At 37.2% G+C, this 27795-nt stretch overlaps 1 protein-coding gene across 5 annotated transcripts in view; it reads left to right on the top strand.

Moving 5' to 3' along the window:
- The window catches only part of LOC150075030 (uncharacterized), a 322726-nt gene that overhangs the window by 48100 nt on the left and 246831 nt on the right, over window positions 1-27795 (top strand). For 2 of the 5 annotated variants that reach the window (XM_090388633.1, XM_090388632.1), the window contains one exon: window positions 4146-4222. The exons of the other annotated variants lie outside the window; for them this stretch is intronic. In XM_090388633.1, the coding sequence (XP_090244759.1) occupies window positions 4199-4222 (24 nt within the window). In that variant the 5' untranslated portion in view covers window positions 4146-4198. The remainder of the gene's footprint in view (window positions 1-4145; window positions 4223-27795) is intronic. 5 annotated transcript variants of the gene reach the window in all.

Raw genomic sequence — 27795 nt, 5'->3', positions numbered from 1 at the left:
CACGCCAAACAGATTTAACATTGCATTGTTCACCAACATCAATTGGATGCATTTCCTTAGATTTTATGTTTCTTAACTAACAGCATAACCCCTCCATTTCTGTACACATTGTACTCTCCAAATTCCAATTCTCCATTGCTTATGTCTGTGTGACACCAAGTCTCTGATATCCCAACAATATCTGCTTTTGATGTCTTGACTAGCACTTCAAGCTCATCGAATTTATTAACTATACTCCTAGCATTGGTGTACATGCACTTGTTTCTACTCTTAGTTACCCTAACACAGCCTATGTATTTACTTTTTCCACTATGACTCCCAGCAGTCCTGGAAATCCCAATTGCTTTGCTTTTCAGGCTGCTGCTGAATTGCATTTCAATAGAAGCAGTGCAAGAATCACTTTCACCTCTGCCAGTGCCTACTGTTAATCTATTAGTCTATGTATCTCCTCAAGCTAGCAGTTTTCTGACCCATCTAACTCTGCATCAATGGCATCAGCAAATATTCTTGCACCCTTTCTATTTAAGTGTATCCCATCCCTGTAGAAGCAGTCTCTTCTGTTAGCAAACACAGACGAGGCATGCTATATAAGCTTTCTTTCTTGCGTCTCGTGCCTTTACTAATGCTAACATAAACTACTGCTATACAAATTGGAGCAGTGTGGCACTAAGGGTAGGTTGTTGCTTGTTTTCTGTTTTGGGCCCAACATCGAACCCTGAGGATCTCCACTAATAACATTAATTCATGAAAAGCATTGGCCACTGATTGCTCCTTTTCATTGATTACTTACTACTATATGTGGGTAGCACTAACTCTAGAGTAAGGTACCAACTGTATGGTACTACACAGTTGGTACATAATGGGTGACCCCATTATGTACATATTTCCAATTCGGAAATAGAGGTGCAAGTATGTGTGCATCTGTTCTAACTCTTAGTTACCCTAACACAGCGCACATATATACTTGTTCCATGGTGCCCCACAGCAGGCCTTGAAATCCCTGACACATTGTTTTCCAGGCTACCGCATGTTCAAATAGAAGCAGTGCAACAATATCTTACACCTCTAAGCCTGTAGCTCTAGTTAATGTATTAGTCTGTGTAATAGATGATGCTATTGAGGCATTTTGAAGTGGGTCAGAAAAGTGCTAGCTTTTCTGACCCACTTCACAGTGCCTCAGTAGCATCATCAGATATCATTGCATCCTTAATTTAAGTGTATCCCATCCCTGTAAAAACAGTCTCTCTTGTTACCAAGCACGGACCATGCTGAGTAATATTCTACACCAGGAGCCTTGCACAACCTGTCCAGGAATGAATTGGTTGATAAGGCTCTCAAAATATACTCCTTTCTATTGTGTCTAGGCAGAATTGGAGACAGTTTCAAATTTAATCCTAACTTTCAACATTTCTCTGTGTTAAGTAAGTCCTCAGATCTCCTACTCTTAATATCATTAATGTTAATGTGTGTGTGTGTGTGTGGGCTGACCGGGCTAGCCAGGTGGGTAAAGTGCCAGCCTGGCAACCCAAAGATCACTGGTTCGGATCTCGCCTTGGGCTTGGATCAGAGTAGTGCAAAAACCTTGGGAGGTGCATTATGGCCACTGTAGCCGATGTGCCAACAACTAACAACAAAAAAAAAAAATGCCAATGTGTACAACAGTATCACTTTTTGTACCCTTAAAAGATGATATCTGGTCTGCAACATAATCTACATTTACCCATGCCAGACACCCTATTCCACCTATTATTTTTGCACAATATATTTCATGTTTCCCTAACAGTGGAGTTACAGACTATAACTATCTCCTGTGGGACAAGTGCATTCTGCATTGGGATTGCTGCTGTGTTGCTTGATGCAGAAGTGTAGATGAACAAGTTTAGGTACACCTACTTAAGAGGTTATGGGGAGAAGTTTTTCATAGTTTTGCTTGCTTTAGTAATTTGTTCTGTAATGGTGGAATTCATATGAATAGATGTGTTTCAAGGTTTTTTAAATATTATTGAAGAAACTTTAAAGCAGCAATACTGATATACGTGTCTGAAATGGGTATGCAGAGTTTTGGATATTCACCAAATTTCATAGGTGATCGCTAAAATCCTGTGGTTGTCAGCAGATTTTGCACTATCATGTTAGCATCTGTGTATCCATTATATCTTAACCAATTGCTAATAAAAAAATTTTATATATGCTGAAATTCAGTTACCCAAAAGTTATTTGATGGTTTTCACATCTCATAGCATAAATGAATTTTATAGAATAGTATGAGGTCTGTTCAAAAAAGAATGAAATAAATTACAATATAAAGCATTGTTTTATTAAGCTTCTGATGGTTATTTCTTTTCTATATAACGTCCATCTAGTTCAGTTCATTGTCTCATATCTGAACAAGTTCTGAATATTTCAGAGAACCTGTTTGTTCAGAAATATTACATTGTGCTTCTTGAAATTGTCCAAAGATGGGTAACTTGCCTGATGAGATCGGTAAAAGGGCGTCCATATAAGGAAAGACTTTGAATATGTGGGTTGCAGAGCTTGCAAACTGGACACCTTAGAGGAGACTAGATTGAGGTGTTTAAGGCCCTGAGAGGCATAAGCAAAATGAATGAGGACGAAATTTTCACAGTTATAAATGATTCTAGAAACAAGTGGCCATAATTTCAAGTTACGGGGGATGATGGTTAGACTGGACTGCAGGAAGTTTTATTTTAGCTAGTGAGTTGTAAATTACTGGAATAAGTTAGCTACATAGGTGGTTGAGGGTGACAGTTTGGGAAAATTCAAAGGTCAGCTGGATAATTACCTATGGAGGAGGGAAATGCATAGGTTGTCCGTTTTCTTTTCTCTTTTCTCTTATTAATTATTATTATTTTTAAAATTTTCTTATTATTTTATTTTATTTTATTAATTTTTTTGTTATTTTATTATTATTATTATTTTTTTTTTTGGCTGGTGCAGCATGCGCAATTGGCTTCCTTGTACCATGTGGCCATTGCTAATACTAAAGCTGATTTGAGATGTTCTGAGATGATATATTAACTCAGCGGCTGATGGAAAATGGTATCCTCTTTGTCCATCCTTGAACTTAAGAAATAGAAAAAAGTGACAATGTCAGGTCTGTAGAGAGGAGTGGGAATTGTTATGATGATTAGTCCATAGTGTGTCATCAGCAGTTGAGGGGGTGCACTCTTGCATTGTTGTGATATGGTGGGCATCAAGACATTTCAGATTGTAGTTTCTGCCCCACTTTCTTGTTTGTTTCTTTAGAACTTCACTGTAATATTGTCCACCAACAGCATAATGTTTTTCCACATTATTGAGTTCAAATTATGTCATTCACATTGGAAAAAAAAAAAAAAATAGTGTTTCATACACTTTCCAGTAGACTTCACAAATCCCACCAGGTTGGAGGTAGTATGACTGTTATGCTTCCAACACTAACTTTGTTCATAGTGGTGAATCTGGGACACATATCAAGCTGTAATTTTGCTTAAAATCACTTTTTCACTGTTGGCGTTTTTAAGGCAGTTAAAGATGTGAACCTGCTTCTGTTCAGGAGTAAGGAGTCAAGGGACTGATACAGAGAGACATTTGTCATTCTTTAATACCCAAGGAATTTGCAAGTTTTCTGACTGTAATTCTGTTTTTCAAGGAGGACAAGAAATGCTGAGCACATGTCTCCTAATGTCATATCTGCGCTGATTCTTCCATCTTTAATCCAGTTAAGCCATCTAAATCTGGGTGCACCAGATTGCCCATAGGCTCTCTGCAGTGTTTCAGTTGGTGTTTTGTTGATGTGCAGTTAATGTTTCTTTTATTGTTTTGTTCAGTAGGATAAAAATTTTTACACAGGCTTTCTATTCCTTCCTTATTTTTCTTTTTGGTATTCTATCCTTGTTTCAGTTTGCTGGTTTTCAGAAATTATTGAGACTCATAGAGAGGAAAAAAGTATGTTAGAGATGAATGTTTGATAGGTTTAACTGTATATAGTTTTCATTAACTATTATATATAAAATGTGGAATTATTAATAATGATTTTAAGTTTTATATAGTAAAATTAGTGTCAATTTTTTTTTTTTTTTCATGATCCCTTGTAATACTGTTATTTGACGAAATCTAGTAGTGAGTTTTTTTTTTTTTTCCAGAGTTCAAAGTGTTTATAAATGTAAAACTACTCGCATGAACTTTAAACTGCACAATGGGCAAAAGGGACACACGATATGTAAGTGAAATATTCTGTATTATTTTCAAAATATAATTTATTCTATAGCAGCAAGTTCTTTATACTAATGCTTCTAGATCTTGGGGTCCCTCTTTTACATTTACAGAGATATTCAAGTTTCCATTGCAAGGATTATATGGTTAAACAAATTTATGTATTATTACAAATATTATGAATAATTTATTATTCAATTGTTTTTTTTTTTAAGTAACTTCAGTCCTTTAACACTACTTCTCTCTCTCTCTCTCTCTCTCTCTCTCTCTCTCTCTCTCTCTCTCTCTCTCTCTCTCTATACTTTTATAGAAATTTGAGATGTCTCTTTCTATGATGAGGCAAATGTGTACTAAAAAGTGGGGCATATCTTGTATATGATGTCATGTGCCTTTCAGCAGGCTAAATTAAATGCAGATAATGATAAGGAAAATAATATTTTCTTAACATAATTACATGTTTTGAATACCATAAACATTCTTATTAATTTTGTGAAAGCTGGCAGATCTTGTACATTTTAAAAAAAATTTGCATTTTAAAATCTGGAAGTATTCCCCTTGATGTGGGCACCTGTACATAGTGAGGGAACCTTCCAGTGACACTGCTGGTCCTCCAGATTAGCATCATTGGGATTCAACACCCATAACCTAGGTTCCAAGCTAACACCATAGGAGTCCGGCATGTTTGCTATATGCTGCTACCCGTGGAAACTTGGATACAGAGATTGTGGTGGTTGAGGGACACAGCTTCAACGTGCCACTTTGGCCCCTGCTTCAACAAGATGAATTCCATAGTCTTTGTGCTTCTTTCCACTAACTTATAAGCAGTAGAAGTTTGCCTTATGGTTGGGTTTTTATTAACAGTCTGTTCCATTTATTTGCCACCTAGGGCTGGCATCTTCCAGATAGATCTTGAAGATTTCATTGTGCAGCTGCCTCCTCCATCCTACTTCTTGGAGATTTCAAATGGACACAACACCCTGTGGGGATGGACTGACATCAGTGGAAAGGAACATGTCATAGAGCATATGCTCACTGACAGTAACCTCCCACTTCTGAATGTGGGAACTAACACCTTTCTTCCACATGCCTGCCATTTTGTGCCATTGATCTTTCTATCTGTTCTCCCTTCTCTCCTTCCACTTAATTGGGAAGAACCCATATGGGAGTGATCGCTTCCCTATGATAATCACACTAATTAGTGGGAGACCGTGTCTTCCTTTTAGGTTACCATAGTGCAAGATTGATCTGCCTGATTGGAATGCCTTTCAACATCTGGCTGAATTCAACATCACTACAGTCAATCAAGAGACTATCAATGATGCAGTGATAATAGAAAGTATTGTTCATGCAGCTGCATCTGCCATACTGAAAAAATCTACCCAGTTTCCACCTTTTCCTAAACCATGGTGGAATGCATAATGCACAGCAGTGAAAATTGCCTCAAAACAAAGTTTGGAGGATATTACAATGATATTGTACCAGGGCTCCCACTCCTGGGTTTTTCCACCCAGATCTGGGTTTTTTGATTGTCATCTAGGTTGATAGGTTTTTTTCACAAAAATATCTCATTATCTGGGTTTTTTCGGTAATTTTTAATTTTAAGTCAAAATTTATTTTTATTTCTTGTAAATACAATAAAATTTAATACATTTAATAACAGTTTACAATTTTCTTAATTTTATATTCTAATAATACTGATCATAATTTGTAATATGTCAAGTGCTTGTACAAAATACTACAAATGTAAAAGGATTTCAAAGTTTTCACAGGGTTCTACACTATGATTTTCGTTCGTGTTACTAACATGTATGCGCAGCCTATTGAGCAGGCGGAAGGCGGTCTTTACTGCACAGTCTTTAGTGATCGTTCGTGGTATTATTGCATTATTTGGTGTGATTTTTATATTTATGCGTGTACTACATACAGTGATATAATAAATTTAAATTGTAGTGACTATTTCTATTTTATGTTAATGGATTAGTGATTTATTTTTTTATTTTATAGAACATTTTAAATAAGATAACTGCTAATTAGCCATATCCACAAATTGCCCACAATGTCTGAAACTTGTTCTCCACAGAGAAAGATGAGTAAACGGTGGTATACTCAAAATTTTAGAAATGAATGGTTAGAAGATCCGGAATTAAAGGATTGGTTGAAAGAAGACAGTAATGAAAAAGGTGCATCTTACTGTATTTGTTGTGAAATGAAATTAAAGAATGCCAATAAATCGATGCTACTAGTGCATAAAAATACAGTTAAACATAAAAAAAGTCCAAATATTGCTAAGACAAGTTCAATGTTAGGCACGTTCTTCACAAAACGTAAACCTACGGAGAATGAAGAAGTAGCAAAGGCAGAGTTAACAATTGCTGCACTAATTTCTGAGCATAATATTCCATTTGGGCAATGTGACCACCTTATAGAAGCATGTAAGTAAGCATTTCATGATAGCAATATTGCAAAACAAGTTCAGATAAAGGCGACTAAAGTCTCTTATCTTATACAAGATGGCATAGCCTATCATGAAAAAATATACATTTCTAACATATGCAGAAACAACAAGTTTTCAATGATAATAGATGAAAGTACAGATTTATCTTTATCTCAAGTTCTAGCTGTTGTTGTTAGATATTTTGATATTCAAAAACTTGATGTTGTAGATGTGTTACTTGACACTGTGTCGAAAATGGTACTTCAGAAGGGCTTTATCAAGCTGTAAAAGATCTTTTCATAGAAAAAAACATTCAAATAAGTAATCTAGTTGGCTTTGGAAGTGATAATTGTGCCACTATGATGGGTACAAAGAGTGGGTTTAGCATTAGCATTAGCATTAGTAGAGGCATACGATGCAAGAAAGCAAGCTTATTCAGCATCAGCCCAAAAAAAAAAAAAAAACCCTCTCCCATTTCACCCCTCCGTTCGTTCGAAATACCTGTCCAGTTGAGCTTTAAATTTGTTTAGGCTATCAACTTCAACAACAAGTGATGGAAGTCGGTTCCACCAACCAACCACCCGCTGGCCAAAGGCAAATTTCCGCACATCTATCCGACATCCGTCCTTCCTCAATTTGAATTTATGCCCTCTGAGGTGATTATTCTGAGAAAGATGAAGAATCCCATTGGCATTGAGCATGCTCAAACCATTCAAGGCCTTATACACCTCTATCAGATCACCTCGCCGGTGCCTAGTCTCCAGACTCTGTAATTTGCAAAACTTAAGCCTTTCTTCGTAAGAGCAACCCTTTGTTCCATTTACTAATCTTGTTGCCCTTCTCTGTACCCGTTCCAGCAGCTCTACATCCTTCTTGAAATGAGGCCTCCAGACCTGTATACAGTACTCAAGATGTGGCCTAACCATTGCCTTATACAAGGGAATAATCACCTCCTTATCCCTGCTAGAAAAATTCCTGTATATCATTGACAAGACACCATGAGCTACTCTTGCAGCTCGTCTGCACTGCTCAGAGAACTTCATATCTCCCTGCACAATTACCCCCAGGTCCTTTTCATTCTCCACCACTGTCAGTGTGGTACCGCAGAGTTGATACGTTGCTCTGGGGTTACTGTTTCCCATATGCAGTACTTTACATTTGTCAATGTTAAACTTCATTTGCCACCTCTCAGCCCATCTGTTCAACCTTTCCAGATCCTGTTGCAGCAGCATAGCGTCAGTAGTGTCCTTGACGACCCTGCCAACCTTTGTATCATCTGCAAACTTGGACATTAAACTTGATATCCCATCATCAATATCATTCATAAACACCGAAAACAACAACGGACCCAACACTGAACCTTGAGGAACTCCACTAATAACATTAGTCCACGTTGAGCAGTGTCCATTGATTACCACTCTCTATCTTCTGCCACTCAACCATCCCCTTATCCATAGCAGCAATTTGCCTCCAATGCCACACTGCTCCAATTTGTGCAGCAGTCTTCCATGTGCAACAGTATCAAAAGCCTTTCTAAGATCCAAATATATAATATCAAAGTTATTCCCTGCATCCAGTTCTTTTGTGACTACATCATAGTATCCAATCAAATTGGTCAGGCAAGACCTGCCCTTAACAAAACCATGCTGCGTCTGAGCTATAACTGAATTCTTGTCTAGATGATCCTGCAGTGCTTCTTTAACCAGTGCCTCCATTAATTTACCTGGAACAGAAGTTAAACTAACAGGTCTATAATTACTTGTGTCAGCCTTTGATCCTCCTTTGTGAATTGGGGTTACATTTGCACATCTCCAGTCTATGGGTACCTCCCCTGAGTCCAAAGAAGCTCTCATAATTATGGCTAGGGGTTTGCATACTTCCTTTGCTGCCTCCTTTAATATAACTGGATAGATCCCATCCACCCCAGGTGCCTTTTTTATGTTTATCCTCAACAATCTCTCCTCCACTTTCCTCTCAGTTATTAAAAAATCATCCAGCTCACTGCCAATGTTTACTTTACCTACATCATTCTCCTTCCTGAATAACTCCTCATGCGTGAATGTAGATGCAAAATACTCGTTTAGATTGTTAGCCACCTGAGCAGGATCCTCAACTGTTGAACCATCAATATCCAGTGGACCAATCTGATTCATCCCTTTCCTTCTCGAGTTCAAGTATGTAAAGAACTCTTTTCTGTTTTTCTTTGCATCCTTTGCCAAGGATTTTTCGTAGTCTGCCTTTGCCTGCCTAATCTCCTTTGTGACTTGGTTACAGACCAACTTATATCTATCATAGGCTTCCATGTCACCCATTAATTTATATGTATCCCATGCATTTTTCTTCTCTGCCACATGTCTCATTAGTTCATCTGACAACCATTTAGGCCTAAACCTTGAACAATATTTCTTAGTTGGTATGTAAAGCCTGGTAGCCTCCAAGATTAGTTCCTTGAATGCTTCCCATTTTGAGTTTGCTGTTGGTAACATCATCAGTTGGTCCCACTGTATAGAATTTAAATACTGTCTCAGACCATCATAGTCGCCTTTACGAAAACAAAAACCCTTCCCTTTACCTCTGATGGTAGTTACCTCCTTGAGTAAATCCCACTTCAACACACTGTGATCACTGCCACCTAGTGGTTCATTTATCTGCAGGTTCTTAATGCATGAAGAGTCACTACTGATAATCAGATCAAGAGTATTGCTCCCTCTTGTTGCCTCACGAACATGCTGGTGTAGAAAACAATCATCCAATAAATCCACAAAAGCCTTGCTAGTGTGCGAGTGACCAACCCACAAATTCCAGTCAATATCTGGGAAATTAAAATCCCCCATTATAAGACTCTCTGATTTACTGGCCCACTCTATTTCCCTGTACAATATCTTATTATACTCATCAGAGTCATTAGGCCTATAGCACACTCCTACTCTCAATTTTGATTTCCCTATGCTTATGTCACACCAAACTGATTCGGCACTGCCCTGTCCATCGATGTCGACTGGCTTCACTTCCTTGGACTTTATGTGTTTCTTAATTAATAGCATAACCCCTCCTCCCCTCCTGTCCTGTCTATCCTTTCTATACACATTGTATTCCCCAAATTCCAGTTCCGCATTACTTATATCTGTGTGACACCACGTCTCTGATATCCCAACAATATCTGCCTTTGATGTTTTGAGCAATACCTCAAATTCATCAAATTTATTTACCAAACTCCTAGCATTGGTGTATACGCAGGTATACATGCACCTGTTTCTATTCTTAGCTACCCTAACACAACCCATGTGTTTACTTGTAACGCAATGACTACCAGCAGTCTCTGAAATATCCTGCATCTTGTTTTTCAGACTTCTGCTCATTTCAATAGAAGCAGTGCAAGAATCACTTCCACCTCTGCCAGTGGCTACTGTTAATCTATTAGTCCTTGTATCCCCCCCAACTAGCAGTTTTCCGACCCACCTAACACTGCCTCGACAGCATCAGCAAAAATTCTTGCACCCTTTCTATTTAAGTGTATCCCATCCCTGTAGAAGCAATCTCTCCTGTTAACAAGTACAGTCCAGGCTGAAAAAAATTCTACCCCTTGAGCCTTGCACAATCCCTCCAGGGCCGAATTGATCGACAAGGCTCTCATCATATACTCCCTCCTATCGTGTCTGGGCAGAATTGCAGACACTTTCAAGTTCAACCCTAATTCACGGCTTTTTTTCAGCAGTGACCTGTACTTGCTAAGTAATTCCGCCGGTCTCCTACTCTTAATATCATTCGTGCCAACGTGTACAACTATATCACCTTTTGTGCCCTTAAAAGATGATATCCGCTCTACAATGTCATCAACCTTTGCCCCTGGCAGACATACCCTGGTCCTATTCCACCTATCCTTTTTACAAAGCATGTTCCCCGTTTCCCTGACAATAGAGTCACCAACAACTACTAGTTCCTGTGGGACCAGCGCATTCTGCCTAGGGGGCTGCTTCTGTGTTGCCTGATGACCAAGTGCAAGCTCTGGCGTTGATGTGGGCAGCTGAGAGCTTGATGGGCCCCTCAATTTATTTCCTTCGAGGGCATCCACCCTGTCCTTCAAGCTCTCATAAAGGCCCATAACAACGCTGAGTTGTCACCTGATTTCCTTGCACTCCTTACATCGTGCACACACAAAGACATCCCCCTTGGCAGTATCATGTCCCGTACCCAACTGCTCCGCAAACATCAAGCAAACAGTGCATTTTAATAGACTGTGATTCAGAGGGCAACTGGCCCCCTCAGTTCTCCCCTGAACCACAGCACTCCCATTAGCTTGAGCCTTTTGCTTTGCTGCTCTGGTTAGAGTCATGATTCCAATGTAATTCAATAAAATTTAAAACAAAAATTAAATCCTTAAGTTATATTATATATATATATATATATATGGATATATATATTGTTTTTTTTTTTTTTTTTTTTCTTTCGGTATTTAGTGTTCCCTTTATACAACTTCCGTATCACGTGTACCACTATAGTTATGTATTAATTATTTGTTACGATTAAGTCGTTATATATATTTATAGAGTTAAAAATACAATTTAATTGACAATAAAGTTTATCAAGATTAATAGATTTACTGAATAATTGACAATATTATATTATGCACTATACTACACTAAGCTTATGCTATCGTGTAAAAATGGCGGGAATTCACGAACGAGTATCAAGTATGTATTAATTATTTGTTACGTTTGTACTCTAAGTCGTTATATATATATAGTTAAAAGAACAATTTAATTGACAATGAAGTTTAACAAGATTAATAGATCTACTGATTAATTGACAATATTATATTATGCACTATACCAGACAAAGCTAATGCTATCGAATTCCGGATATGCTGTGTCGCGTTTCAGTAACGAGTGTTATCTACGAAGTCCCTTTATATAACTTCCGTATCAAGTTATGTATTAATTATTTATTTTTACTAATTATTTATGTTCCGTAACCTATGTGGTTATATGTATAGTTAAAAGTACAATTTAATTGCCAATGAAGTTCGACAAGATTAATAGATTTACTGATTAATTTTCACGTAACTATGGCGGCTGTCTATGAACGGTAAACTCGTGTATTTGATACCCTTTCCGATACTAAGTAATACCTACAAATCTCTATCTAAGTTACTTTAACTTTAAGTACCGTAAATAGGAATATAAAGCTACTCTAGAAATAAGTTAATATGTCAATTTAAACTAATAAAGCAGAATATAAATCAGAAAAAAATCAGGGTTCCAGTCATTGCTAAAAAAGGATGTACCATCAGTATTTATAATGGGATGTGTTTGCCATTCTTTTGCATTATGTGCTAGTCATTCAGTCAAGGTACTACCATCATATCTAGAAATATTTATAAAAGATATCTCTTGTTATTTTTCCCGTAGTAGTAAAAGATTAAACGAGTTCAAAATGATTCAAGATGTTGTAGATACTGCTAAGCATAAAATCCCCAAATTCGCACAAACACGTTGGTTATCCCGTGGCAATGTAATAAAAATTATTATTGAGCAGTGGGATGCATTCGTTCTTTATTTTCAGTCTCAATCAAAAATTGAGAAAATCGATGGTGAAGGGAATATTTACAATACTATGATCACCAAAGGAACTAAGCATATGTTGTTGTTTTTAGGATATGTACTGGAGAAAATAAACTGCCTGAATATTGAATTTCAATCTGAGCATTTCAGATTGCACTTACTTCATTCAATGGTTTCAATTGAGTATAAAAATATTCTTAGTTTTTTCATAAAAGAAGAAGTCATTACTTCGCGCAAGCTGGTTGAAATTGATCCAAGCAATGCAATAAATCATAAGCCTCTGAATAAAATATATTTCAGAGGCCATTGTATGGCCTTATTAAATTCAACACTACTTGGTGACAGTGAAAGCAGGTTTAAAAATGATTGTTTAAGATTTCTTGTTGAACTTTGTATGGAAATCAGAAAAAGATTTCCTCTAAATGATGATGTAATTATCGCCAGTCTCAATGTTCTTGACCCAGCAGTGATACATGATCGTGCCAATTCGCCATCCTCAATTTTCCATTTAGCAGTGCAGTTCCCTCACCTTGTTTCTGAAGACAAACTAGATCTTCTAGATGATGATGAATGGAAATCATTTCGTTTAAATCAAGATTTAGATTTCTCTTACAAAACCATCCCTGAGTTTTGGTATCTGTTACGTAATGTAAAAGATGGCTTTAATAATTCTAAATATGAGATTTTATCTAACTTTATGACCAGTCTAACTATTTTACCTCACTCTTCGGCAAGCGTAGAAAGAATCTTCTCCCAGGTAAACCATATAAAAACAAAAGCCACAAACTCCCTTAAACCAGAAACTGTGAAAAATCGACTAATGGCAAAACAGGCGATAAATAGATCTAATCAAAATTGCTATACAAGGAAACCTAAATCAGAATTGGTAAAAGAAGTCATACAAGGAACTTGTCATAAAAGATACGAAGAACGTTTGAAAAAAATGAAAGAACTTCAAAAAATAAATGTGGAGGGAACTGAATGGGATGAAAATTCTGATTACAATTAAATAAAAGATATTTTTGAATGGTAAGTTTTATCTTATTTGTGTTGCTATACTATATGATGAAAACTAGGTTTTTTTTGGGTTTATTTAAGTTGCAATCTAAGTTTTTTTAAAATTTGTGAGTGGGAGCCCTGTATTGTACCATGGCCAGTCTAATAGCCTTTAAATGTTCTTGTTTATACTCCTGCATGACCACCAAGTCAGTGGAGTTTACAATAAATCAATCAAATGTGTACAAGCCAAAGCATGCTATATTTACTGTCAGAGTCAAAAGGAATTGTGTATCCGTTTCACATAATTAATTAGCCAGTCCACTAGTACTATGGTAGTCTGGGATAAAATCTGGAAAATGAAGGAAAAATATATATCTCACCCATTGTTGATTTTTGAATATAATGAATGTACTATTGCAGAGCCAACTGCAATAGCCAGTGCTCTTGGGGGAAACATTTTCTAACGTCTCTGTAATATCATCCTGTTCTCCAGAGTTTTCGGTTCCTGAAACATAAAGGCCTTCATCCCTGCAATGGGCTAATCATTATACAGGAGCTAAAAAAGAGCTCTCATACTTTCTAAGGCAAGTGCTGTTGGACCAGATGGCATCCATTATGAAATGATTAAGCATCTTTCACCAAAATCTAGATCATCTGGCCTTCTGTTTAACAGAATATTTATTGAAGAACAGTTTCCAGATGCCTGTCACATGACAACCAGTCTTGCTTTTTGCCAAACCAGGATAGATCCTAAAATTTCTACTAATTATCATCCTGTCACTCTGATTAACTGGTTTTGCAAAGTTCTGAAGAGAATGGTCAATACTCATCTTATCTGGTATTTAGAATCAAATGACCTCATCTCTAGCATTCAGTGCAGCTTTTGAAGAAACTGGTCCACTCTGGATTATTTAATTAGATTGGAAACATCTATCCGGGATGCTTTCCTAAAGCGAGAACATCTGGTTTCTGTATTCTTTGACATGGACAAAGTGCATAACAGATTTGGCATTTTAAAAGACCTGTATAGCCTCAGTCTTAGAGGGCATCTCCTTGTTTTTATTAAGAACTTTATAGCCAATCAGTTTTTCCAAGTTAATGTGGGAGCCTCAACTCTCTCGTCCCTTTTGTCAAGATGGGTGAGACCACAAGGATCAGTATTAAGTATTATGCATTTTGCCATCAAATTCCATCACAGAAGAACTTCCTCCAACTATAAACAGTGCCCTTTATGCTGATGACTAGCATATTTTCTTAGTCATGCAACATGAGGGATATTGAAAGACAACTGCAACAAGCCACTGATCGCCTCAACTCATGGGCATTGGCTGATGGATTCAAGTTCTCACCACAAAAGACCATTTGCATTCATTTTTGTTGTAAGCATAATCTTCATCCTGAACCCGAATTTAGGCTTGGACAAAATGCTATTCCAGTAACGTTAGGCACAAAATTTTTGGGACTTTTATTTGTTATTTGGTTTTTTTTTTTTTTTTTAGGAGCATTAATAACTAAGGCCATATTGCTCTGGGAACATGCAGTGGTCATTCCCTGACCTTTCCGCATCCTCCGTATTCGGTGGTGACAGGCTCGAACCCCCTGTCTAATCAAGAAGTATATGCTACTTCTTGATTAGTCTTGGTCTGCTGCTGCTGCTCCTTCCCATCCGACTACGGAGGCGCCACTTTTATTTGATAAAAAGTTGAACTTTTTTAAACACATTTGCCAACTCCATATAAAGTGCACGAGAAGTTTGAATATTCTTCTTGCTCTCTGCTCTACATTTGGGGTGCAGACCGATACTCCTTACCATGTATTTACCGTGCATGTGTACAATCTAAACTAGACTACAGGTCCCAGATATACGCATCAATTAGAAACTCTGTACTTCGATGGCTGTACCCCCATTACATTATGAGGCTACTCTACTGGAGCATTTTGAACATCTCCTGTCTGGAGCCTATACATGGAAGCAAATAAACCACTGTTATCACTTCCATGTAAGCAGTTGTTTCTGTAAAGTACACTTTAAAACCGAAATCCCTGCCAGACCATTCTACGTGTACATCTGTTTTTGAGCCACATTGGGAAAATTTGTGCAATGCTTGTCAGACTGCCAATTGTTCTTTCAGTATTCATGTCCAAGAGCTTCTCAGAAAGCTTAACATCATGGTAGACAAGGTTGCCCAATCAGCAAAGCAGCCCTATCTACCCTGGCATACTCATGTTCCAGCATGCAACTTTTCCCTTAAGAACTGAGGAAAGTCAAATACTCCCTCTGTCTACCTGCAGCTCTATTCAGCACAACCTGCTAAACATTCTGACTTCATGCCAGTTTACCAGATGGCTGGAAGTTAAGAATCATGTGCAGGATCTGCTGCCATTGTTCCAGATGCTATTATATTTGAGCAGATTCTCTCTGAATGCAGCATATAAACTGCAGCGCTGAATGCTGCAGAGTTAGTCTTGGATCATATCAGAACTTGCTAATACCAACAGTTTATTATATATTCTGATTCTTTGAGCATATTACGGCTTTATTTTCTTTGAGACACAGTTCTCATCAAGTCCTGTCTCAGATTCAGCAGAAGATATATTCTCTTTATGAACATAAATTTGATATCTGCTTTTGTTAGATTCCTAGCCACATAGGGATCAGGGGAAATGATTTGACTGATACTGCAACCAAATCAGCAATTCCAACTAATCATCATGGCCTGTCAGTCCCCTATACAGACTACACTCAAATAATACACATCAAACTATATTTCCCAATGACAAGATTCTTGTTGTGGACCAACAAATAAATTATACCAAATTAAGCCTGTAATCAAGTCAGTGGCAGTCCAGTCTATGCATGGTTCAAAGAGAGGAAGTTGTTCTTTCTCAGCTCTACATAGATCACAGTCATCTGACACACTTCTTTTTGCTGAGGGCAGATGACCCACCTGTGTGTGAGGATTGTGAAACTATTTTAACCATTTGTCATGTTTTTATTGAGGGTCCTTTGTTTAGTGATGGCCGATATCTATGTTTTATCACTTTTAATTATCTACACTCAATTAATTTATACACACAGATTTAAATTTTTTCTTTTATATTTTATTTAACTTTATTTTTACTTGAGTCCTTAAATTTATATATACCACGTACAAGTTAGTTCAAATGTATCATATTAGTACACAGCTAAACTCTGAATTAGCAAATTTTTTGCAAAGGCAGCATCATTTAAGTATATCTCATATTGTTGAATACCTTCACAAGTTGCCATGATATTGCACTACTTCAAATAAGTAACACTTCACTAAAGGAGAAGACTGTTGTTACTTAGGGCAGAAACACACTATTATCACGTCACGTGATCTCGTCATGTCCCTGCCACAGAGTAGTACTCTGTAGTCCTTGTTTAATGTAAACTGCGAAGTCGGTCGGAGAAGAAATGTCACTGTAATGTACGGTGGCCACATTAAAAATTTGATCTCGAGGTACTCATGCTTATGTTTGGGGTATTCATTCCTCGTTTAGGGGTACACACATTATATCTTAAAAGAAAACCAAAAAATTTTAATAACAACCATTTTATTTCCATATTTTGTTGATTTTTACAAGTTTGTGGAATGCAAAATTAGTCAAACTTTAATAAAACTAACCATAGTCTGTGCTTTAATTCGTTTAATTCGGAAAATTTTATTGCAAGAGTTGTAAATACTAAAGGAAACTTTTTATAAATATTAATACATATTCAATACACCTGATTTATTTTATAGAAAAGAAAATATTTACCTAGCAATACTTCTCATTTGAGTGAATTTTCTTTAACAGTTTTTCATTTTTTTAGTGCATCTGTGTAAAATTCTTTGCAAGACATATTGTGATTGGTTTTTGGCAACAGTTCTCCTTCAACATTCTTATTAAATACTCGCTCACGCATTGCATTTGAGTGAGGAAAAGCAAAAACAAAATTAATATTTTTTTCTGTATTACGTACTTTATACACATTTAAAATTTTTATCCTGATATCTGTGGTATTTTTGAGGTCTTTTGTCTCAATGTTGTTGTTGTTGTTGTTTGGTTTTTAGAAGCATTAGCAACTAAGGCCATATTGCTCCGGGGAGGGATATGCGGTGGTCATTCCCTGACCTTTCTGCATCCTCCGTATTTGGTGGTCACGGGCTCGAACCCCCCGGTCTAATCAAGAAGCGTGTGCTACGCACTGCTGCTCCTACCCACCTGGCTGCGGAGGCTCCTTTTGTCTCAATACTTTTGTGGAATGATTTCAACAGAACATATTCTTCATACAGCAAATCGATATTGATATTGGGAACTTTAAATAATAAAAAAAAAAGAAGTTTGTTGCCTGAGCCTTAAGCCAATACAATTAAATAAAAAAGAAGTCAAATAGAATGTAAAAGGTTACAAAGTAGCATAATATAAATATTCTGTAACCCCCTTTGTAAATAGGATAAAATGTTGTTTTTTGAGTCTTTAAGGGTGCATTTCATCAACAACTTTATTGTCAGTTAATTCTTTCTTCCTAAATAATCATCTCAACAGGTTGTTTTATGATTTCTGCTTTTTTCAAATTCCCCATTTCAAACGTTAAAAAACGTGTATCTTGGAAATTTTATTATAATTCCAAAAGGGGTACGTCTGGCAACTTGTAACGTTGTATATGTGTCATTCTTTGAGGAAAGCTGAAGTGAAATGAATTGCCATAGTTCATCCTCCTCTTCAGATTTTGAAGAAGATTTAGAAAATGCATGCGCTTTTCTTATAGCCTTTTTTCTTAATGAAATTTAATTACAACTAAAAACTTCTCAACCGTAAAAATTGAACTTGTAAGAAATCGTTGTGTGAGTTGTTCAAATTGAAATGATCGACTTGTTCGTCTTCTCAATTTGTTAATTGGAATTCTGTTGATCTATTTTCCTCCTTTGGCCATTTTTGAACGTCCCTGTGACTGGACATTTGCGGTGAGTATGCCGAGTACCTGGTTGAAGTGGAGGGTGCTTTGGAATAGGCACAGGTGCAACGTCTTTGATGATGTTGTTATTTGATTTCGGATATTCTTACTTGTGCGCTCAAAACAGATTTGCTTCTAATTTAATTTTCTATTAGCATTTCCTCCATTTTCCTCTTGTCACACGGTCATGCCTAATGAAATTTCTGTTTGAACAGAAAAATCTGACTACCTGACAATGTCATTCGGCCTTGAAGCCCGACGTGTTATCTTGTGAATTCAGCCAATCACAACTGGTGCTCTCCGAGCAATACACTAATTGTTAAATATAGCTCCCCTACATTTGACGTTAGATATGTATACGAGAAGGCCTCCGTAGCCGAGTGGTCAGGGGCGGGAGTGCAGTAGCACACGCTCTTTGAGTTGACCGGGGTTCAAGCCCCTGACTGCTGAATACGGTCAATCTGCCAACCCGCATTGGACCAGCGTGGCAGATTATGGTCCATTTCCCTCAACATGAATTGTTGAGGAGGCTTCCATCCTGCAGTGGGTTGATAATGGCTGCACTTTACCTTTTTTATGTATACGAGTGAAGTCGCTTGAAGTGACAATAGTGTGTTTCTACCCTTATTCTCAGCAGATACCACCACCCAGACGGCACAGTTCCAGGGCTATTTGGCCCTCCTTCAGTAAAACAGTCTTCTCCTTTGCCCTGCCTGCCCACCGATGAGTGAGCCAACAAGCTCCGAAATGTATCTGGGTGGTGGTGCCCACTGAGAATAAATAACAGTGGTCTCCTCAAATTGTTAAAAGATGTGACTGCTATGACAACCTGTGCTTCAGTATGAACTGGTTCCTCATCAGTTGCAGATGGTCTGTAGTGGCAACACAGTACAGACTATCTGACACACTTCGTATTGTAAAGAAGTAGTTTGATGTGCTGTTATGCAGTATAAAAAATCAGACTTTTCAAAGTTTTAATATAGCTAAAACTAACTGTTGTTTTGTCTATTTTCACAATATGCCATCTGCTATCGGACATGCTGATTAGTCCTGAAGCAAACTCTTAGCAGCTTCATCTTTTTAAATAAACACTCAGTTAAACTTTTATCAGGGCCATCTATTTGAAAGTAGTACAATGCCAAATCAACTCATTACAAAGGCAAGTTTGTTTTGCTATGAGAATTAAGGTCACTGCATTATCGATGTAGCTTAAATGTAGCCTAGCTGCAAAAGCAGATGAAAAGACAAGGTAATCCTGCAAATATTTTATAATTTCTCTGAAGCCATATAGTTTTAGTTATATTAGAACTTGGAATTTCTTTTGTATAGTACTATGTATTATTCAATTAACTTCAATAAAATTATGCTTGTCATACAGTACTTGCATGAGCTGGTGACTGACATCTCTTTGGATAGTTGGTAGAAAAGAGATTGAAAATTCCTAGTGCAGGTACATTTTTTATTTTATTTAGGTAGTGCTTGGGAACCCTGCTGTATCTATACAGTATTATAGATACAGTATTGGGAACCCTGCTGTATCTATACAGACAGTATCATACACATTAAGATTTAGAACATCATAAAAAGAATGAGATCTTACAAACATTATCATTCAGATTTAAAATATTATCATTATCTTCACCATTTGGCATCTCTCATATTGTGGAATTATCTTCGCAACCGTGATGGCATGTCTGCATTATCAGGGTACCTGCCTGCCCACTGATGAGTGAGCCAACAAGCTCCGAAATGCATCTGGGTGGTGGTGCCCACTGAGAATAAATAACAGTGGTCTCCTCTACTAGAAAAGCGTTATTTATTCGAAGTAGTGCAGTACCTGGTATCTCGTTGTTGAAGGTAGCCACAATATGAGATATAATCAAATGATGCCATTACACTACTTATGTAGTTAAATTTATGCGTAAACTATGGAGTATTTACACCAATATTATATATTTTTCAGTAATGTATCAAAATTCAAGTCTGGCTGATTATGTGTCCAGTTGAGAGATCACATACAAATCATATGGATATATATAGGAAGTCCCAACTTTAATTTTGAGAGCATTGAAGCTTCTCTTCAGTGCTCTTAAAAACTCGGAACACTTATGTCACCAAAATACTAATGTCCAATAGTGAATCAAAATAAAGTCCAGCTTATGCAGTCAAAATTATAGTGTAACATATATCTTGAACTTGATAAAGTAAGGTATAATGTAAAACTTGATAGTGTAATACATATCACTGAATTTAGGAATCTGTTAGCTTAGTGTAATATTGTTAGTTAATCAATTAAATTGATTAATTTTGGTAATATTCATTGTTAATCAATCAAATTGTATTTAAATGGGAATCATTCTCCAGGCTAGAGCAACAAAGCAATGGGCACAAATTAGTGGGAGTGCTGTGGCTCAGTAAAGAACTGAAGGGGGCGATTCTCCCACTAACCATGGCTTAACAAAGTGAACAATTTGTGGACCTTTCTTGTACAGGACATGATACAGAGAGGGAGGGAGGGGGGAGGGAGGGAGGGAGAGAGAGAGAGAGAGAGAGAGAGAGAGAGAGAGAGAGAGAGAGAGAGAGAGAGAGAGAGAGAGAGAGAGATGTCTTTGTGTATGTTTGGTGCAGAGTGTGTAAAGAAATTAGGCACAAACTTAGCATTCTGACAAGCATTTATGAGAGTTTGAAGAGTAGGTTAGATGCTCTCATAGGAATTAAAATGGAAGACCCATCAAGCTCTCAGCTACCCAACTCAATGCCAAAGCTCACACTTATGCAGCTGATAACATGCGGCAACCTCCAAGGCAGAATGTGCTGGTCCAACATTAGGTAGTTATTGTCATTGATTCTATTATCAGGGAAATATGTTGTGCAAGAAGGATAGATGAAATAGGACCAGGGTATGTCTGCCAGGGGCAAAAGTAGATGACGTTGTAGAGTAGATATCTTTAAGGGCACAAAAAGTGATATTACTGTACCCGTTGGCACTAATGATATTAAGAGTAGGATATCTGAGGACTTACTTAACAAATACAGGGCAATGTTGGGGAAAAATTGTGAGTTAGGATTGAATTTGAAAGTGTCTACAATTCTGCCCAGTGATAGGAAGGAGTACATGTTGGGCTGTTTTAGTTACCTGAGAGTAAGATAAGGACATGTGCTTAGCATTAGTAGAGTCATATGGGGGCAAGAAAGCAAGCTTATATAGCATCAGCCAAAAAAAAAAAAAAAAAAAAATCCTTTCTATTTCACCCAACTATTCACTCCAAAAATTTTTCTAGTTCAGCCTTGAATTTATTTAAGCTGTCAACTTCCTCAATGACAGATGGAAGTTTATTCCAGCAATCAACCACCTGCTGGCTAAAGTCAAATTTCTGCACATCTATTCTACAACTGTCTTTTTCTGAATTTTGAATTTGTCTCCTCAGGTGCATAATCTGAGCAGTTGGAAGAATCCCATCAGCATTGAGCTTGCTCAAACCATTCAAGGCCTTATACCATCAATTAGATCACCTTGCAGGTGCTTAGTCTCCAGATGCTGCAACTTGCAGAACTTAAGCCTTTCTTGGTAAGAGAACCCTTTGTTCCACTCACCAATCTTGTTGCCTTTCTCTGTACTTGTTCCAGGAGCTCTACATCTTTCATAAAATGAGGCCTCCAGACCTGTATGCAGTACTCATGGTGTGGCCTAACCATTGTCTTATACATGGGGATGTATACTTACACTTGCATGTACACTAATGCCAATAGCATTGTAAATAAATTTGATGAATTTGATGTACTGATTAAGTCATCAAATGCACACATTGTAGGGATAACGGAGACAGTCACTAAGACATAATCAAAGCTGAATTTGAATATGGGGAGTACAATGTATACAAGAAGAAAAGATGAATCGGAGGGATGGAGGGGTTATGCTCTTAGTTAAGAGCATATTAAATCTAAGGCAATGCATGCAGTCGACATGGGAGACAATGCAATGTTGAGTCAGTTTGGCGTGATATAAACACTGGGAAAACAGAATTGAGAGCAGGAGGGCCTAACAACTGTGATGAGTATACCAAACAGCTATACAGAGGAATAGAGTGGGCCAATAAATCAGAATGTCTTATAATGGGGAATTAACTTTCCAGCTGTTGACTGGAATTTGTGGGTTGGTCACTCACAGTAACAAGACATTTGTAGATTTCTTGGATTTTTTCCTACAGCAGCATTTTAGAGAGGCAACAACATAGCGACCACAGTGTACTAATGCAGAATTTATTTAAAGATGTAACCACTGTCAGGGATAAAGGGAAAGGTTTTTATTTCATAAGGGTGAGTACAGTGGTCTCAGACAGTTTTTAAATTCTGTGCGGTGGATCAACTGATGATATTACCAGCAGCAAATTCTAAATGAGAAGCATTCTGGGAAGTAATCATGGAAGCTACTAGGCTTTTCATCCCTATGAAGAAATACTATTCAAGGCTTAGACTTAATTGGATGTCAGATGAACTATTGAGATAAGTGGCAGAGAAGAAAATTTCATGGGATGCATATCAATCACCAGGTGATATAGAAACCTATGGTATTTAGAAATAATTTGTAATCAAATCACAAAGGAGGTTAGACAAGCTAAGGCAGTTTGTGAGAAGTCTCTGGCGAAGAATGCAAAGACTGCTATGCTTATATTAAAAGAAGAAGAAGAAAGGGATTGAATCACATTGGGCCTCTTGATGTCAGTGGGTTAACCATTGATAACCCTGCTCAGATTGTTGACAAATTGAATAGGTATTTTTGCATCTACATTCACAAATGAGTAAATATTTAGGGGAGGAGGTGCCAGAAGTTTATGAAACTTTAACGGGGAGCTAAATGACTTTGTGATAACTGAAAGGAAAGTGAATTTACTGCTATGGATAAAGGAATGGTTAAGTGAAAGAAATCAGTGGGCACTGCTCTTCGTGGACTAATATTATTAGTGGAGCCCCCTTTTGTTTTCCAAGTGGTTTCGTAGCCAGGTGAGAAGGAGCAGCAGTGCGTAGCACTCGCTTCTTGATTAGATCGGGGTTCGAGCCCGTCACCACCAAATACGGAGGATGTGGAAAGGTCAGGGAACGACCATCGCATATCCCGGAGCAATATGGCCTTAAAACCAAATAATTAACTAACTAACTAACTTTTGTTTTCCCTATTTACTAATGATATTGATGGTCTATTAGGCTTAATGTTTAAGTTTGCAGATGATACAAAGGTTGGCAGGTGGTTAATGACTAATGATTGTATGCCACTGCAACAAGATCTAGAAAAATTAGATCAATTGGCTGAGAAAGGGCAGTCGAAGCTAAACACTGACAAATGCAATGTGCTGCATGTATCAGTAATCTCAGGATAACCTATCAGCTGTGTGGTACTACACTCAAGGTAGCTGAAAATGAAAAAGATCTGGGATAATAATTGTGCAGTAAGATATGAAATCCTCTGAGCAGTACAGACATGCTGCGAGGACAGCTCTTGTGGTCTTTTCTGTATATCATGAACAAAAGTTCATGATATACAGAAAAGGTTGCTAGCAGGGATAAGATGATGATTATCTCCTTATACAAGACCATGGTTAGGCTGCATCTTGAGTACTGTATACAAGGAGGCCTCACTTCAGCATCTTCTGGAACAGGTTCAGAGAAGGCCAACCAGATTGGTAAAAAGAACAAAAGTGTGCTCTAACCTAGGTCTTCATTTCTGCAAATTGCAGCATCTGGAGACTAGTCACATGCGAGATCTGATTGAGGTGTTTAAGGCTTTGAATAGAATGAGTAAGCTAAATGTTAATGGCATTCTTCCTTGCTGAGACTACACCAATGTGGCGGCATAAATTCAAGTTGAGGAAGGATGGTTGCAGGATAGAAGTGCGGTATTTTGCTTTCAGCCAGAGAGTAGTTGATTGTCAGAACACATTTTTATCCGTTGATATGGAAGTGGATGGTTTAAATGAAGAAATTGAAAGAACTAGACTCATTGTTAAAGGGTATGGATGGGTTTAGGGTGTGGTGTGTTTTTTTTTTGGGGGGGGGCTGATGTTATATGAGTTTGCTTTCTTGCATCATTTGCCTCTACTACTATTACTATTGTAAATCCATTTTACAGATCCTAATATGGATTTTTACTCATATAATGACTCACTCCACCAAATAATTCTTAAATTTTGTCCAAATAATAATTGAGAGCATTGAAGAGATGCTTCATCCTATTAATATTCTATGACATATCATTATCAAAGCCTGTACTGTTGTAGAGTCCTATTTTTCCTTAAAAAAAATTTTGTGGTCCAATCCAGCTGTAATCATTTGTAAACCCCTGTATTGCACCATACCTGGCAGTCATACAGAAAACCAAATTCAGTTTTAAGCTCCAGTTCCAGAATGAAATTCAAACTCGAGTGAAACTACAAAATTTTGTAATACCTAGAAATTATGTCCCGATCAGCATAAGTCCAGTATAGGATCACTCTATAAGTAATACCAATTCATTGCATAAGACCTGAAGTGGAAGAAATCACTTCATTGCATCAGAGTTCAGTTCCCAATGCAAGTCCCTGTTCATAAGGCCAAGTGTGATTCACAACTTTTATAACATAGCTAATTCCATCTCTTGACATCTTCTCCTGTATTTATATGCTCAGATAAATTGGATATTTTTTAAATCTTACCAAATGGTTCTAATCAACTTTATTAGCCAGGAAATGCACACATACTTGATTGTTGCCTTTAACATTACACTTCATTGCTCTTTTTATGCTTTTACACTACACAGTGTGCACAAACCATGTTCTTACTGATACACCATTCTGCAGTATGTCCATAAGACAAACATAATAGAGTGTAAAATTTAATAGCAATGCTTAATTTAGCGGTACTGACCTTAGTATGATCTGCAATTGATGCTTAGGATAGGAAATTAAATAAATTGGGGTTGGGATAATAAATTGAAAATCGGAATTAAAATAAGCTCAAGGAAGTAGGAGTGTACAACTTTGTTCTTGGTTGTCATTAATGAAATAGTTGATAAATTAATTAAGGTAGGAGTTTAAACTGGGTAGGCCAAAAGTCATAACGAGTTGACTTTCGTTTGTTAACGTCTTCAGTTGGCAATGATGAAGTAGGGAGAGAACAAGTACTTCCCTACAATCTTCCCTACAATCTGAGAGAACAAGTACTTCCCTACAATCTTTCCCCGGTCTGGAATCTCAGGTGCGTGAGATTCCAGACCGGGGAAAGATTGTAGGGAAGTTTTGCGTTTATGACGTTGAGTTTGGAGTGACAGCGAAACCATTCTATGATGAGGGCTTCGTACTGAAAAATTTTATAACTGGATCTTAATTTAATAATAGTAATAGCTGAGTCGATTAGGGGGTTGTGATTATTGGAATGTACGTGTTGTGTCAGTTCGGTATTTGATTGTCCTGTTCTAAAACTATTGTAATGATAATATGCTCGTGTATTAGGTGTTTTTGTCGAACTGTATTTGGTGGTGGTACTTCCGATATAACAGGTATCGCAGTTTTGTTGACATTTTATTAGGTATGTGATGTTATTCATGTCATTAATTTGATATTTATATGTTTCTTTGTATGAGTTGAACATTGAGCTAAGTTTGTTATAAGCAGAAAATGCGAATGTGATGTCTGTACCTGCAAACACCCGACGGAACTGTCCCGCCAGGTGGCTGTGGTAAGGGAGAACAATTCGTGTTATGTTTAGGTGAATTATTGATGTTATTTTTGGCGGTAGAAATAGTATCGATCCCAGGGGCTCACATCTGGTGAGTTTGGGCTTGGCACACCCAGGATCCTGAGCTGGATATCATCATCCTTCTCTTTCTTGGTGATTCCCTTCTACTTCTCTCTCTCTCTCTCTCTCTCTCTCTCTCTCTCTCTCTCTCTCTCTCTCTCTCTCTCTCTCTCTCTCTCTCTCACTCAGGGTAACTCAGGAAATTTTTTTTTTTTTTTGGCTGGTGCAGCATAAGCCTCAGGCTTCCTTGCACCATATAGCTAATAATAATAATAGTATGTTGAATTAACTGAAATGGGTATTTCCTGGCCATAAACTTTACTGTAAGATATTGCAGTTCAGTAGATAGATCTTCTTGTGTGGAGCTATATTTGATGGCGTTATAAACCTGATTATAAAGGACGGCTTTTTTTGTACTAAGTGGATGGTGTGAGTCAAAATGCAAGTATTTCCCTGTATGTGTGTTTTTTCTGAAGATTCTGGTTCCAAGTTTGGTGTCCGTTTTATATATGGTAAGATTAAGAAAATTGATCTGTCTGTTTTCTTCTGTTTCAAGTGTATATTTTAATCTGTCATGTATTGAATTAAATTTAGTGAAAAGGATATCGATTATGGTTCTATTGCCTATTATTAATATGTCGTCTGCATAACATATGTATAATTTAATTTCTGGAGGGTATGGCTGTAGAATTTGATTCTCTATGGTTGCTAGGTAAATTTCAGATAAAGGGGCAGAGATTCCTAGACCCATAGGTAGGCCAAATATTTGTTGGTATATTTGATTATTGAACCGAAAATGTCTAGCGTCTAATAGGAAAGAAGTGAGAACTAAAATATTATTGATGGAGAGGGAGGTGCGGTTTTCTGCCGCCAAAAATAACATCAATAATTCACCTAAACATAACGCAAATAGCAACACATGAATTGTTCTCCCTTACCACAGCCACGTGGCGGGACAGTTCCGCCAGGTGTTTGCAGGTACAGACATTACACTCACATTTTCTGCTTATAACAAACTTAGCTCAATGTTCAACTCATACAAAGAAACATATAAATATCAAATTAATGACATGAATAACATCACATACCTAATAAAATGTCAACAAAATTGCGATACCTGTTATATCGGAAGTACCACCACCAAATACAGTTCGACAAAAACACCTAATACACGAGCATATTATCATTACAATAGTTTTAGAACAGGACAATCAAGTACCGAACTCACACAACACGTACATTCCAATAATCACAACCCCCTAATCAACTTAGCCATTACTATTATTAAATTAAGATCCAGTTATAAAATTTTTCAGTATAAAGGCTTCATCATAGAATGGTTTCGCCGTCACTCCAAACTCAACATCATAAACGCAAAACTACCCTACAATCTTTCCCCGGTCTGGAATCTCACGCACCTGAGATTCCCACATGTTTCAAAGAGCATCATGGGAACTTAGAACTCTTTTAAATATACGTGTTCTCTCCCTACTTCATCATTGCCAACTGAAGACTTAACAAACGAAAGTCAACTCGTTATGACTTTTGGCCTACCCAGTTTAAACTCCTACCTTAATTAATTTATCAACTATTTCATTAATAACAAACAAAGATGAAGTTGTGCACTTCTACTTCCTTGAGCTTATTTTAATTCCGATTTTCAATTTATTATCCCAACCCCAATTTATTTAATTTCCTATCCTAAGCATCAATTGCAGATCATACTAAGGTGAGTACCGCTAAATTAAGCATTGCTATTAAATTTGAGTTAAATCAATTTGGTACCTTAAGAAATTTCTATAATTATTTGATAATAGAGTGTAAATAAAGGAGTTTACTTATGCATGGGTAATGCA

Source organism: Mastigoproctus giganteus, chromosome 14, assembly GCF_048544385.1.
Source record: "Mastigoproctus giganteus isolate SK-2022 chromosome 14, ASM4854438v1, whole genome shotgun sequence".
Classification (NCBI taxonomy): domain Eukaryota; kingdom Metazoa; phylum Arthropoda; class Arachnida; order Uropygi; family Thelyphonidae; genus Mastigoproctus; species Mastigoproctus giganteus.
This window is presented reverse-complemented; position numbering and strand designations above follow the sequence as displayed.